Source organism: Synchytrium microbalum (assembly GCF_006535985.1).
Source record: "Synchytrium microbalum strain JEL517 chromosome Unknown SmJEL517_scf0009, whole genome shotgun sequence".
NCBI classification, from domain to species: Eukaryota; Fungi; Chytridiomycota; class Chytridiomycetes; order Synchytriales; family Synchytriaceae; genus Synchytrium; species Synchytrium microbalum.
This window is the reverse complement of record NW_022158358.1, coordinates 21,654-35,240: the sequence shown is the minus strand read 5'-3', so window position 1 is coordinate 35,240 and position 13,587 is coordinate 21,654. Positions and strand designations below refer to the sequence as shown.

Below are 13,587 nucleotides of genomic sequence, written 5' to 3'. Positions count from 1 at the left end.
GGTTGTCTTGAACGATGGATTGAAAAGCAATTGTTGACTTGCAAGCGATTCAAGTCCACGTTCGCAGGCATGTTCAACAATATATCTATGTACGGCTGACCAACAGTCAAAGGCTCCAATGCAGTGCATTTTGCCAAGTGTGTTAAGTCAAAGTCGACAGTCAGCTCTTTGATACGACCCAATGCCGATTGACGATACATGGATTTTTTGCTGGACGGCATAGCCATAGCATTGAGTGCATTCATGAGAATGATTTGGCTTTTGCTCTTAGCAGCCACAGTTCTAAATATATCTGGAAGCAAGAGCCCATTGAACCGCTTGTTGATTAATGTCAGATTGTATAGCTCAATCAGAGATACTACGAAGAGGGATATACGCATCAGTGATGAAATGGTGGATGCATTGTAGTGGATTGAGGAAATTTCAAGCATCTGCTCCATTGTTTTCATTGAGCTTTAGATAGCCAAAAACGCTGCGCAGACGTCAATGTGAAAGAAACATATCATAAGACGAGATCTTACCATTTGGGTTCTTTGTTTTGTCCCGAGGGACTAAAATCTGATATAGAATCTCATTAAGCAAGTCCATCATGGAATTTGCTTCATTGGCCATGTTGTCGCTCGAATGTGTTTTATGTTTTAACGAAGCAGCGACGTCAACAGAGAATGTTGGAATAGCTTCCTCTAAGTCTCGACCCGAGTGCCGCCTCTCTACGTCAACAGGGTTGCAGGACATACCAATTTGAAAACGCGTTATAACGCGTCCGTAATAACCCTTCAACCTTTCAGAGACGCGATTTCAGTGTTTTCAATATGAGGTTAATTTAATATTTACAAGCCTGGACTCTGGACTGTTATATACCTATATACCTATTTACAGTGGATCCATATAATCTACGTAACAGGGTGCTATCATTATAGCACTCAAATCATTCACTTTTTGCTGTCCCAACACGGCAAACCGTCGTTCAGTCAACCCCCAACTAATACGATTTTGCACTGTCTGAATCTGATGATTCCAATGGTTACGGTTGAGACCAGTCAGTGAAGGTCTATTACGAAGCCTAGGACTACGATATAATTCACGGATAGCATGAGCTAGAGTGGCTCGAGTCAATATGTCGGGTCTATACCATGTCCATGTTGTCGCATTCTCTTCAATGGTCGAGTATCCTGCAGCAGTCTTGTATGCCATTACAGTACGGATGTATTGCTTGTTTGTGGCAAATATTTGGATTATTTCGTGTGCTGTAGCATCGTTTATACCCACAAGTTCCGATTTTTTGTTATTTGCAATCAATTGGCGATTCGTGTAAAAGTATTCAAAGGCTTTGGCAAATTCACCACATCTCATATACATCTTGAATAGTTCCAGATGGATTGGTTGGATGGCTTCGTAAGCTTCGTATCTGGCTATTGGTAATCCTCGACGTAGCAGACCTAATCTCGATACTATCTCGGCAGCTCGATATCTACCTTCGTCATTTATAGATACTTGGTTATTTCGGTCGGCTCTGGTGCTGGGTGGTAAGTGTGATGGTGGTACGCGAGTGCCATAGACCCCACGAGAAAGTATTGTAGCAAGTAGAATATATATGGATCGAGTTACAGGTCGAAGGTCGTCTGGAATATTACCCTGGATAGCTTGAGCAGCGGTAGTCCATTCGTTCGTTAACAACAATACACGAAGGTACTGCCAATACACTTTCCGACCCTCTGTAACGTCTGATGGCAAAGAACTCAAGGCTCGTCTAGCAACCTCGAGAATATCAATCTGTGGCAACTTCAGATGTTGACGTGGCAGATCTGAATGTTTACGTGGGTCAGTCTCAGCCTCTACATTCTCGTTTCTATACTGACACAAGCACTTAAAGTACTCTACTAGCAAGACACTCGGCCCATATAGATTATGAATTCTAGGTGTGACGAGCACATCCCATATCGTTATAGCACGTTCTACAAGTCCAAAGACCTGGCAAACTTTCAGCATCTGTGCCAGATCACCGACGTTTACATCTTCTTTATCAATTTGCACTCTTTTCATCACAATGTCGAGACACGATACCGCAGCATACTCGTCTCGAAGCTTGCCACAGATCTGTAGCAAGACTCGTAACCCTTCCAGCGTGAATGCTCTACCCCAGGTAGGAATCAGGTCAAATACAGTATGTAAACGATTCCAACCCTGTAACGATTCTATAAAGAGACCCCAATCTTTGGGAGAGAGGCGTATTCCATAACGATGACAGTCCTGGATGACCATAATCGTACGCTCATATGCTAGTTCTGGTGATGGTATACAGAGAGCATGACTATATGCAGATAATAATAGGGATTCAAACGTCGTGAAGGGCAGAATTCTTTCTGCTGATGGGTCGTTACGAAGTTGGAGGTATACAGTCCAGATGTCGTCCTTTTCGTCTGATTTTATATATGCATAAGCAATCCTGTGTTCTCCACCACCTATGTTCAAGGAGCCGACCTGTATTGAGTGGGTGTTTACAGCTGTATTCAGTATCGGCGAAGTGACACCAACTTCCGTTGGTTCAAGCCTTAAAGTTTGCTCTGAGCCAGGCGCATCAGCTGCTTTAATTAGAATAGCCGAAGACACTCTCGACTTGCGATGGGGGTTCTTGACACAGGCAAGCTCAGCTTGACGAGGTTTACGGGTTGGCTTTTCTAGCAGCTCAGCCACAAACTTGGTCGTCACATTCTCTGTCAGTGCTATCGACTCTGCGATATTCACAGCACGTCTAGCATGCTCTCGTATCCACGACAATTGCAGATGATTTACATGAACCTGTTCCGTCCAATGACCTTCAGCTGGTCGATCCTTCTCCAATTGTTCTACATTGACAGGTTCTATGCTACTGCTACTCGCAGGATCCGATAAACCACGAGCCCGCTGTCTTCGTACCCGTTTCTCAGGTCGCTTTAGCCCATCGGTTGCTTTTTCCAATCTCTGAAGGAGAACTCTGGCTCGATCACGAGCTGTTCCTCTCGGAGCTGCGTTGATAAGCGACTGAACTACTTCTATCGTTGCTTCCCTATATGCCGCATCGTCTGATGCTTGGTCTCTGTCGTCATTCACAGGTTTTCTAAACCATATCTCTGGACTGGTTGCAGCAATGAGGACCACATTGGTCGATTCTCGTGGCGATGATATATGAGGTGATGTACGAGCCAGCTTTCGACGTGTATGGTGGTGATGAATAGTGGTTGGCGTCATTTTGCTAAACGCATTGTCAATGTCAGAGCTTTTCACATCAATAGAGCGTCCAAGAGGGAGAAAGACGATAGCAAACATCAAAAAAGTACCTTTGTAATGGATCTACGGACGCGGATGGTACATCTTGACCTGTTTCAGTTACTTCCGTCGAGCTCCAAGCGACGTTCTTCACTTTTAAGGATAGTTTGAACTCGAGAGTCCTAGATAGTATCAATGTATGATTGCAAGTTGAATTGAAGCAGCGTAATCGCATCTCATCCTTCGTAGAAACTAGCCACAGAATCTGTATGATATGCAGTGCGAAAGAAAATGTGAATCTTACTTGGGAAGCAAACCATGTTTTCTGTACTGCTAAACGTGCTATAATGAAAATTACGCGTCAGAGAGATAATATATTGATGTTAAATGTCTTCAAACGGTCGTGTTTGATGCCTTCGTCCCAAAAGCAACAGCTAGCTAACAAATGTGAGAGAATTTGGCTTTTTAATCAAGTATGGATGCAAGACCAGATACAGCACGGTCTCTCTTCTCAGACATCGGTGTAGATCTATCTTCCTCGCAGCTCAATCTATACCAGGTCAACGGTACAATTGGTGAAGGGGCTCATGGCAAGTTCTGTTAGTTTTGTGGATTTGAGCTTAATGAATCCGTGTTTCTATTTCGATTTACTATATTTATATGATGTAGGAGTGGTGTTGAGTGCTACTCATACGATAACGAAACAAAAAGTAGCTATTAAAAAGGTGCCATTAAAAGACGATCAAACCCCTGAAACTGTGTCTAGAGAGGTAGCTGCCTTACAAGCATGTAGATCACGACATGTAAGGACTGCATATACTCTATTGGCAGTTGGATCTCGCTCAAACCGCCGTTTGTTTGACTGCAGGTCGTCGACCTCCTATCGCACTTCACAATCCCTTATTGGTCAACAATGGTGTTTGAATGCTGTCTTGGTGACTTGTCAGACATCATCACTGCACATGGCCCATTGCCGCCAGACCACGTCAAGTCATACACGCACATGATGTTGGAGGGTCTTGATTATATTCATTCTCTGGGTTGGATGCATCGCGATATCAAACCATCCAATCTGTTGATTGCTGGTGATGGTTCTATTCGTATTGGTGATTTCGGATTAGCTAGACAGGTTCATCCTGTTACAAAGCATCCTGATGATGCTGATGAGCCACGGCCATACTCCAATCAAGTTGCCTCAAGGCATGAGTATGAAGACACGCTCTGGATTCACCGCAACAAGCAGTTTAATCAAGTCGCAACAACATAGGTGGTATCGAGCCCCAGAACTCTTATACGGAGCTCGTCATTATGATTTTGGAGTAGACATGTGGGCTGCAGGTTGTATTATGGCCGAAATGATTCGAGGAACTCCATTGTTTCCTGGTAGATCGGATATAGAACAATTGATGCTAGTTCATTCTGCACTGGGGACACCGAATTCTACTACATGGCCTGCAAGCATATTGTATCGTTTCCAATACAAGTTTTTTGTTCACTAACATTGAATTAATCTTTACAGGAACTTGCAACTCTTCCAGATCATGGGAAACTCGAATTCACTACAGTAGAAGAAGTGAAGATGGAAACGCTAGTTCTTCAAGCTTCTCATGATGCTATTGAATTGCTTGAAGGCTTTATCAAGTATTCAGGACAACAACGCATGTCAGCTAAAGAGGTATGTTCCGACAATACACCACTTGCAATGGTTTTTTTCACTTATATCTTCTTCAGGGACTGGAGAGCAAATACTTTGCCAATCCACTCGATATGATATCTGGTTCTATGATGCACTTGCCGGTCAAGTCTACACCAAACTACGAATATGATGACGAGGTTGAAGACGATCGTACGGCACCTGTTAATAAATCAGACTCCCAAGAACTTTTGAATCTAATGGTTATAGGGGTGCCCATCAAACTCAGTCGTCGTAATTGATTAATATTCTTCTATTATTTAGTTATAGTAACAGACCTCATCTATTGTATAAATTTTAGTGTGTTTAATTTACAGACAAGTCCTCTATTCACACAACAATTTGTAGCTAGAGGGACACAGATACGAGGCAAATTAATCTATCTAGCCAGCTTTGAAGCTTCTCCATACTTTTCCTCAGCCCTCTTCTCAAAGGCCTTAACCATCTTCTTACAAGCATCATCAAAAAAGGCCATGGCTATAGTTGCGTATAACGGCGATGTGAATTCAAATGCGATATAAAAATCTACCCAACATGCTGGATAGTCGTGTGGAGTATTATCACGGGGAAGTGGTGCAAATGCCTTGCTATTAGAAGGTAATGGTAGTGTGGACGGCGATGTATATGGTGTAGCAGATGTGAATCTCCATGTCGTGTTCAGTGTTTTGAATAGCGTTGAGTCTGATGACACTGCCTATTCGTGGTTTGTGTAAGCACCCAAAAACGTTCAAAGAGAATCAAATAGTGATTTACCTCAACCTTCCAATACGGTAAACACGTAACATCACTTATATAAGTCTCATTAAATGCATCAAATCCAACACCAACTTCAGCTCGTAACAGATTCTTTTTCCATCCTCCTGCTGCGGTTGTTTCACGACGGCCTACTACACCAGGTATTGGCGATACTGGCTGATATGCGACTTCTCGAGACGATATTACCCGTGATGAGACACACCACGGCACGAAATGGCGATACGAAGATACATCTGAGACGATCGAGTATAGTTGGCGTGCTGAATACCTAATGTTGCGAAGTTGTCAGTGAGTGGATCAAATCTTCAAGATTTTCAATGAGCGTCACCCTAGTAAGACACGTTCTGAATGTTCATTCAGTTTGCTCCTGTGGAGCAACGAATCGACCAAAAAGTGTCGACTCTGTGATTGCGAAAAGGGACGGGCTTTAGCAGTCAGTTCGAGAACGGATTTACTACATTGGCAAGCTTGGCGTGCCTTCATTCTATTGCTTCAGTAGCTTCTCCAGCTTGTCCAAAACTCTGGTGTTTTTGAAGAAACAGAGCAAACTCTTTCGACGCAACTTAGATCTTATGACGTGTTGTTTTATTTTACAGAGGCGTGTCTACAGTTACAGTTTAAAAGATCGGATCTTGCATGATCAGAGGTCATTTTTCAATCTTCTTTCGCGTCTATAACGAAGTTCATCCATGAGTTCATCCCAATGCTTCTTCCCACTCGAGAAATACCAGAATCCGAAGGCTGCACCGGAGAGATGCGCCGCATGATCAAAGAATGCCCAGCCCCGCACCAGTCCAACAGCGTCTAGAAGTACCAGTACTGGAAGCACATCTCCTAGTTCAAACCTGTACGGCAAGAAGGCGACTCTGACTCCCATTTCTGGTTTGAGATATGCCGTGCCAGCAAATAAACCGAATATAGCCCCAGATGCTCCAAGACTAGGTAGTGCGGCACGAGCTCCGAGGATTGTGTAAAGGTGAGACCCTAAGCCTGATAGTACAGCAGCCGATATATAGAAAGCCAGCCAGTGTTCACGAGAGCCCAGATCGTTATATACAACAGCCGGACCGAATGAAGCGAGTGCCATCTATGCAAAATGGAGTCAATTGACGATTCCCGGTTCAACTGGTCGGAGAGGGCGACACTTTACCATATTGAACCCAAAATGAAAGACATTCTGATGGGAGAACGCAGACGTCACTAAAGTATGCAGCCTTCCTGAATGAGGATGATGCATAAAATGCCTAATCATGAAGGGCTGCAACGGCCTGACCTATTCGAGGAAATTCAAGGAAGAAGAAACATGTGAGCACATACAAAATCAACCGGACGCACGCGACATGGTAGCCTTACCTGCCACGCTAAAAAGACCAATGCATTGAGCGCTATTATTTCATACACCAGTTGGCGCGATGCGCCGTAATTCAACCATTCAGTGCGGACTACCGTCACCATTCGTTTCAGTTCAAATGGTGCGTAACGATCAAAGACACCACCAACTTTCCATCCGCCTGCAGTTCTACTTATTGGATCTCCCATCGAAGCTAAATCTACAGTTTGTCGTCCTCCAGTCCATACGGCCCAAACGTCCGACATTTTAGTGGTCAGACTTTGTAATAGTTTCTTAGATTGCTGGTATTCCTATTGCAGATGATGTCAGTTACGTAGAAGAGCTTGGAACAAGGTGACCCTGAAGGTACAATACTGTTTCATCGTGATACTTTGCCTATACAGATTCAGCAATTACCTTCTCTTCTCTAAGACTGGCAGCAACAACGAAGGAAACCACGACCACCAAAGCAGAAAACAGTATTGGAGCAGCTATAGTCTTGTTGTTGTACTCTTTACTTTCCCGTTCCATCATTTCCCCGACAGTATCAGAGACCGAAGTTGGGTATCGTGGCTTTTCTGTCTCAAGAAAGCGTTTCTGTAAATGCGATACATTGAGTGGTGGTATGTGAAGCCTGTTCCAAGGTTGCTGGAGTTTAATGTTCAGATTTGCAGTCTGAAGAGATCGAAATTGGAGACTCTCCGGGCGTGAACATGATATTAAAGGTATTGATGATTGTAACTGTCGTGTTGGGCGGATCAGCCGCAGTAGTAATGGTTTTGACAAGTTCATTCCTATTTCGAAAAACAGACTAGTCAGTAAAAGAGACAACTTAAAGTGGTTTAGAGATCTCTGCAAACTCACGTGCACTTTACAATCACCGTCTTCAATCTTAATAGTACACAAGCAGGTCTTGTTCTTTGCTCCCTTGCACCACAAACACCCAAACTGTATACACACTACTAACACCAAAAAAGCACGAAACAACTATGTTGAAGAACCAGCCCAGCAACAACGAATCCGTGAAGGTCCCATCTATGGTCAAGAAGGCCAATGCAGGTACGCATCGTTGTAGTACCTGTTACATATTAACAAACTGGTGATCGCTCCTTTAATTAGCCCCGTTTAATGAAACAGGCGCGACCATCTTGGACATCACCAGCAGCCCTGGAGCAAGCAGTTCGAACGAAGAAGATTTCATTGCTGGAAGGTATCCTATATCACAATTCCAGCCATTCTATATTGGATCTACCCGAACTAACACAATCATCAAATCAGACAGACTGTGGAAGATGAACGATTTGATGCCATTATTGGTGAATTGGAGGACGTTCTAGTCAGTACGTGGATGATACTAGGTTTGAAGTCGCAGATCAGCTCGAGTCTGATCTCAATATGTGTATAGGTGATGAGTTCGCCAAGTTTGATGCAACTTTTTGCAAATCCTACGCATCGCCCTTCAAGGGAGCTAAACGAACGACTGCTCAAAGTGATGCATTTGCTATATGGGTTAGTATCGCTTATTATCAAATATGTGGATCAAGTCAAACTGACACCGAACAATTTATAGAAGGAGCAAGTCAGTGACTTCTTGACACCACAAGTCACTGCTACCTTATCATGGTTTGATATGGAAGAGTTTCTATTATCTCTCAAGTGAGTCAACACTGCAGCAGGGGCACATGGAGTTGCAACTAGAATGCTAGCCTATTAACTCAAATCAGGTCTCACCCACAACTCGAAGGAGACGTGTTCGACTTTTTAGCTACATTGGTCGATTTTGATGCATTCAAGGAGAAAATGGCTGAGCACGTTCAGGTAGAGATCCGAAGATTGTCCTTCATCGCAATCGATGTCGTTTCTAACGTTTTGCGTTGTTAGCCAACAAACCAAGGATTGGATTTCTCTGACTTGCTGGCAATCAGACCAGCCTCGCGTAAATAAAGTAATCATCATCGGTTGTCCTTGAAGCATACAAGTTCAAAAAGGCACCATGATACCATTTAAATCACGTAAATAAATACATGGCATGAAATCATTCATTACCGTAGCTTTTTAGTTGTAGCTTACAACGCAAGCAACACGTGAATGCGACCCTCGTGGCAGTTCAATCTCCTCATTCTTGCAAAACTTTAGAATTAGGAAAGTTGTCGGATTTTTGCCGCAAAGCTCTTCTCACGACAGTCAAAAATGGACGATAAAGAGGCTGCAGACAAGGAATCGGTGTTGCAAATGATATCTAAATCCATTCCAGCCCACCTTGGGGACGTGATGAGCTCAAGGGAAACCTTTGTGAGTTTGTCGGATGAGTTTACACCAATGCAAAGGATCTTACTCACTGCCAATGGTAATGTTCAAAGGATCTTGAGGTGAGTTGGATTGTTATCTGCTATTGCTGCTTGAATCGCTGTTCCCTTTTGCTACACATCAAGTCGACCACCATCGACATTGCAATCAGCTCAGAGTCCCCACCATCAGCGATGCTAATACCCTCGTTCTCGTTCTAGTGCATACTACAACGCACCAGTCACTGTCGATATACTATTCAACGAAAAAATTGCTGGATCAACTGAGAACTGCATCATGTTTAATCGCTCAGTAGATATCAAAGTCAACAAGTACACATGCTGTCGAGCAACCAGCACTGTCTCTATCTATGATCCTGCATATCTGAAGCTCGTGGAAGAAGATGGTGTTGGAATTGGTCAATTGTTTAGGTTTGTTTGAAGGACACTTCTTGTTTTACATGCTGGAACCACAACTTGACATGGGATTCTTTCTATTGAATAGGTACTTGAACATTCTTCCCGAGTTTCAATTACTAGAAGTTGGTCGCGATGATGGTGTTGCTGGTGGGGTTGGAGGATTCTGGCGTCGCTATATTTTGAGCGCTGCTGGTGTCAAGTGCGAGATAAACGAAAGGTTTCCTGACAATGTATTTTCATTATTTTAAATTAGAAAAGTAGAAAGCCGTGTGTATAGAGTATTAGAATAGACCTGCAACAATAGTATTAGAAAAAGTCGCGAAGGTAATAGAAGACAGAATGAACGCGGCGAAGTTATATGCCAAGCGAAGTCCCTGAATGTATTCAACCAGATTAAGCAGCTTGTGACCAATTGGCGTTCCTTTCGGCTACCTTGACTTCACTTTTTCGCTTACAACCAAGTTGATTGGTGAGAGGAAAGGAAAGAAACACTTCCTTGTGTCGTCAATATAAGCCTTTCTTTTAGAAGGCAAGAGCAATACCAATATCAACATTGCAAGTTCAACAAAGTCAAGTCCTCCTCATCAAGACTGTCAACAGGAATTTTACCCTCGTTTTATATCGATCGCCGTATCAAGACATGGACACAATAGCCAGGGCCAAGCAGCCAACATATCTGAGCTCCAAAGTCTTCTACACATTCTTGTTTTTCTGCTCTGTAAGTTTCAATGCACATTTCGTTTGAGATGATCTTATTCCATTACATGTCAAGATGGCATCACGGCATCAATTCTGAGGCAGAAATTGTCATGTCGAATTGATATTGAACTGCAGAGATGCTTACAACTCTGTATTTGCGATTAGCTATGGTCGTTATTGGTTGCTGCGTCCACATCATCACAGGCCTATTATTATTGGCAAGATCTGACATCTGGAACACTCTATCACATTTGTTTGCTATGGGGAGCTAACCAAGTCATCCCTCCCACTACCAACTGTGACTTTGTTCTGGCTTGTGGAATCCTGGGGTCCATCTCCTCATTGATCTTAATCGGGGCCAATTATTACTTTTTCAGCACAACTCAAGGCCGTGGTGGACGAAACCGTAATGTGATTTTCGCATTCGCGGTCATAGCTGCCGTTATGTCAAGTAATTTTTTATCGTTTGAATGCTATTCAGTACCGTCCTTGAGTCTAATAACCTCATTGTCTAGTCTTCTTCTTGGCTGGAGCCATTGATGCAACTGGTGGTCTATCAACAGCTTGTGCATCTTCCAAAGCTAGGGGATGGTTATCTTGTTACGATGGTTTGGCATCGTTGAATGTTAGTTTCAGTACTCTCTGTGCTATGGTTGCCGGTTTGGTACGTTTGTTTGCAGATACTAGATACGTTTAGAAGCACACCTTGACTAATATAATGTTCTTCTTTAGTGGCTGGGTGTTGTCTCATGGTGGGCTTACTTGGGCCTTGAAGTTATGGCTTACAGGAACTGTCTTTAAGTAAAGAGGTCACAGTAGTTAGTTTACAGTATATATATTATTAGAAATTGTAGCACACCTTCATAAACAAATCAAAAACTTAAACTAATAGCATTTGATGGGCTCGTCGTCCAAAAGTACATAGCTGCTACTTTTTACCAATTCCTTCAATAAGTTCTGGCCTAATCCCTGCAAATGCCTTACTCCAGCCTTTAAAGCCACCATCGAGCACATATATATCAGTAGGCTCTAGTTCTTTGACGGAATCTGGTGCAGTTCGTTGTCTCCTCCTCTTCTCTTCGTCCAGCAATTGAATGAGTCTAGCTGCAGAATTGGGCCCACGTATCAAACTCAACTGGCAGTGAAACACTAGATTCTTCGGTATTCTGAATTCATTATTTATAGGATGGAGCAGTTGTTGAGCCAATAGTGATCCAAAGAATGATGGTGCATTGTTTCCCAACATCACGGTTGATGGAATGTTGATGGCAGTTTTTATATGAGCTGTTGTATAATCTGCTGGTTCACGTACATCTACAATCAGGTAGTCGATTCTACGTTTGAAAGTAAAAGTTTAATTAACACACTGTCTACACAGCGCGAAATCGATTGCAAACTTTGGTTGTTTCGAGCTGTCGTCCAGCCATGACACGAGAGACTCTTCAGCTAGAATACGAAAAGAATTGGTAAACGACTCGCTAGAGTATAATCGTTTGAATTTTAAAATCTGTGTCAACTTCCTCATGTTCAACAAAGCGCAAACGTGTGGGTTTCATTGAGACTAAACTTGAGTACTACAGGAACAAGACTATCAAGAGCTCCAGCTGCTTATACTGCTACGACCATGCCACCTAAACGTAAAGATGCAGGCACTGGATCCTCGGAAACACCCAAAAAACCAAAGAAAGCCTCAGCAAAGATTACTCCTACGAAAGGTGGTCCGAATTTGAATAAAAACATTACTGATGCACTTGATGGTGAGTTTCTGGTTGTCACTTTTGCTTTTCATTCAGCTTCAGTGTGTTGCAATGTCAACATCAACGAAGTGTCAAAAGTGACTGACGTATTCAGGCGTCAGGTAGTGCTTCAGATTCAGTGTTTCCCATGATTTTCCCGTATCATAAAACGATATGTCACTGTTGATCAAATCTGGAATTTTGTATTGTCACCCCCAGAAGACGCATTGACGTTCAGTCGTTGTTTCCATTAGAGCTTGCCAAAAACGAGGCTGCTGGAGGCGACCCCTACAAGAAGATTGCATACACCAAAGCAAGCCGAAATATTGCTGCTTATGGCCAAGTCTTGAACTCTGGCAAGGAAGCCTCAAAACTTGAAGGTGTTGGACCCAAGATTAGCAACAAGGTAGGAAACGTAATCTTTGTGAACTCGCTAATATACTTTTTTGACTACGGGACTACTTATAGATTGACGAAATACTTGCAACTGGAAAGCTTCAACGTCTCGAACGTGACAGGAAGGATCCTCATCTGAATGCTATTAAAGAACTTGAGCGTGTGTCTGGAATCGGGTACATTTCTATTTTCTCAGTTGAAATGCATGTTGCTGTCTCAGCTCACAACGTTCATTATCAGGTCTGTTGCAGCCAAAAAGTTCGTCGAAGCTGGGATCGAGAGTATCAAAGACTTGCAGAAAGTCAAGGACCAATTGAATCATCATCAACAAGTTGGCTTAAAATACGTTTATGAATTTGAGAAGCGCATTCCACGAGGAGAAGTTGAAGTCTGGGAACGATTGGTTAAAGATGTAGCTGCCAAGATTGATCATGACTACGAACTTACAATTTGTGGCAGTTAGTGAGTATAATTGAAGAATTCACTTTAATTAACGTGGTTATTGGACTAACAATCACAACAGTCGCCGTGGAGCTGCTGATTGTGGTGATGTTGATTTCTTGGTCACTCATAACAAGGTTTGTAACATGACTTGTTTGAATAGAAGAACCAAGAATGCTCATTTTTCCGATAGCTTCTCTCATCTACTGACAAGAAGGGAAAGAAGGCAGCAACCGCATATCTTCAACCCATCATTGATTCATTGAAAGCCTCAGGCTTCATCACTGATGATCTGGCTTCTGGCGATAGCAAGTACAACGGGGTTTGCATTCTGCCTGCTGCTGAGGACGGAACGGCTCGCACTCATCGCCGTATTGACTTGCGACTGATTCCTTATGATGAATACTACTTCGGTCTTCAATATTTTACTGGATCTGAGCAATACAATCGCCATGTTCGTAGCGAGGCTCTTACAAGAGGTTATACCTTGGTAAGAAAATGCCTAGAGATCATATTTGACCAGTGGTGGGGTGTGTCTGACGCGTATCTTGTTTGTTGACAGAACGAATATGGTCTTTACAAGAA

The 13,587-nt window shown here is 43.0% G+C and overlaps 6 protein-coding genes across 6 annotated transcripts; 3 read left to right on the top strand and 3 right to left on the bottom strand.

The window, feature by feature from the left end:
• Window positions 1-873: 873 nt before the first annotated feature.
• Window positions 874-3,228, bottom strand: SmJEL517_g02207 (uncharacterized protein; the record flags this gene model as incomplete). The annotated part of the gene is made up of 1 exon (XM_031168135.1): window positions 874-3,228. The coding sequence occupies one exon, from the start codon at window positions 3,226-3,228 to the stop codon at window positions 874-876; it is 2,355 nt and encodes a 784-aa protein (XP_031025884.1).
• Window positions 3,229-3,721: 493 nt separating this feature from the next.
• On the top strand, window positions 3,722-5,181 carry SmJEL517_g02206 (uncharacterized protein; the record flags this gene model as incomplete). The annotated part of the gene is made up of 6 exons (XM_031168134.1): window positions 3,722-3,821; window positions 3,916-4,049; window positions 4,115-4,452; window positions 4,514-4,658; window positions 4,766-4,921; window positions 4,978-5,181. 6 exons carry the CDS (start codon window positions 3,722-3,724, stop codon window positions 5,179-5,181), a joined length of 1,077 nt encoding a protein of 358 aa, XP_031025885.1.
• A 137-nt stretch (window positions 5,182-5,318) lies between these two features.
• Window positions 5,319-7,817, bottom strand: SmJEL517_g02205 (uncharacterized protein; the record flags this gene model as incomplete). The annotated part of the gene is made up of 6 exons (XM_031168133.1): window positions 5,319-5,633; window positions 5,693-5,963; window positions 6,424-6,782; window positions 6,846-6,968; window positions 7,049-7,336; window positions 7,443-7,817. The coding sequence occupies 6 exons, from the start codon at window positions 7,815-7,817 to the stop codon at window positions 5,319-5,321; spliced, it is 1,731 nt and encodes a 576-aa protein (XP_031025886.1).
• Window positions 7,818-8,014: 197 nt separating this feature from the next.
• On the top strand, window positions 8,015-8,969 carry SmJEL517_g02204 (uncharacterized protein; the record flags this gene model as incomplete). Its single annotated transcript, XM_031168132.1, has 7 exons — window positions 8,015-8,084; window positions 8,145-8,235; window positions 8,304-8,365; window positions 8,431-8,534; window positions 8,596-8,681; window positions 8,750-8,843; window positions 8,907-8,969. 7 exons carry the CDS (start codon window positions 8,015-8,017, stop codon window positions 8,967-8,969), a joined length of 570 nt encoding a protein of 189 aa, XP_031025887.1.
• A 246-nt stretch (window positions 8,970-9,215) lies between these two features.
• SmJEL517_g02203 (uncharacterized protein) lies at window positions 9,216-10,020 on the top strand (the record flags this gene model as incomplete). Its single annotated transcript, XM_031168131.1, has 4 exons — window positions 9,216-9,394; window positions 9,533-9,742; window positions 9,816-9,929; window positions 9,984-10,020. 4 exons carry the CDS (start codon window positions 9,216-9,218, stop codon window positions 10,018-10,020), a joined length of 540 nt encoding a protein of 179 aa, XP_031025880.1.
• A 1,337-nt stretch (window positions 10,021-11,357) lies between these two features.
• On the bottom strand, window positions 11,358-11,954 carry SmJEL517_g02202 (uncharacterized protein; the record flags this gene model as incomplete). The annotated part of the gene is made up of 2 exons (XM_031168130.1): window positions 11,358-11,763; window positions 11,827-11,954. The coding sequence occupies 2 exons, from the start codon at window positions 11,952-11,954 to the stop codon at window positions 11,358-11,360; spliced, it is 534 nt and encodes a 177-aa protein (XP_031025881.1).
• Window positions 11,955-13,587: the final 1,633 nt, after the last annotated feature.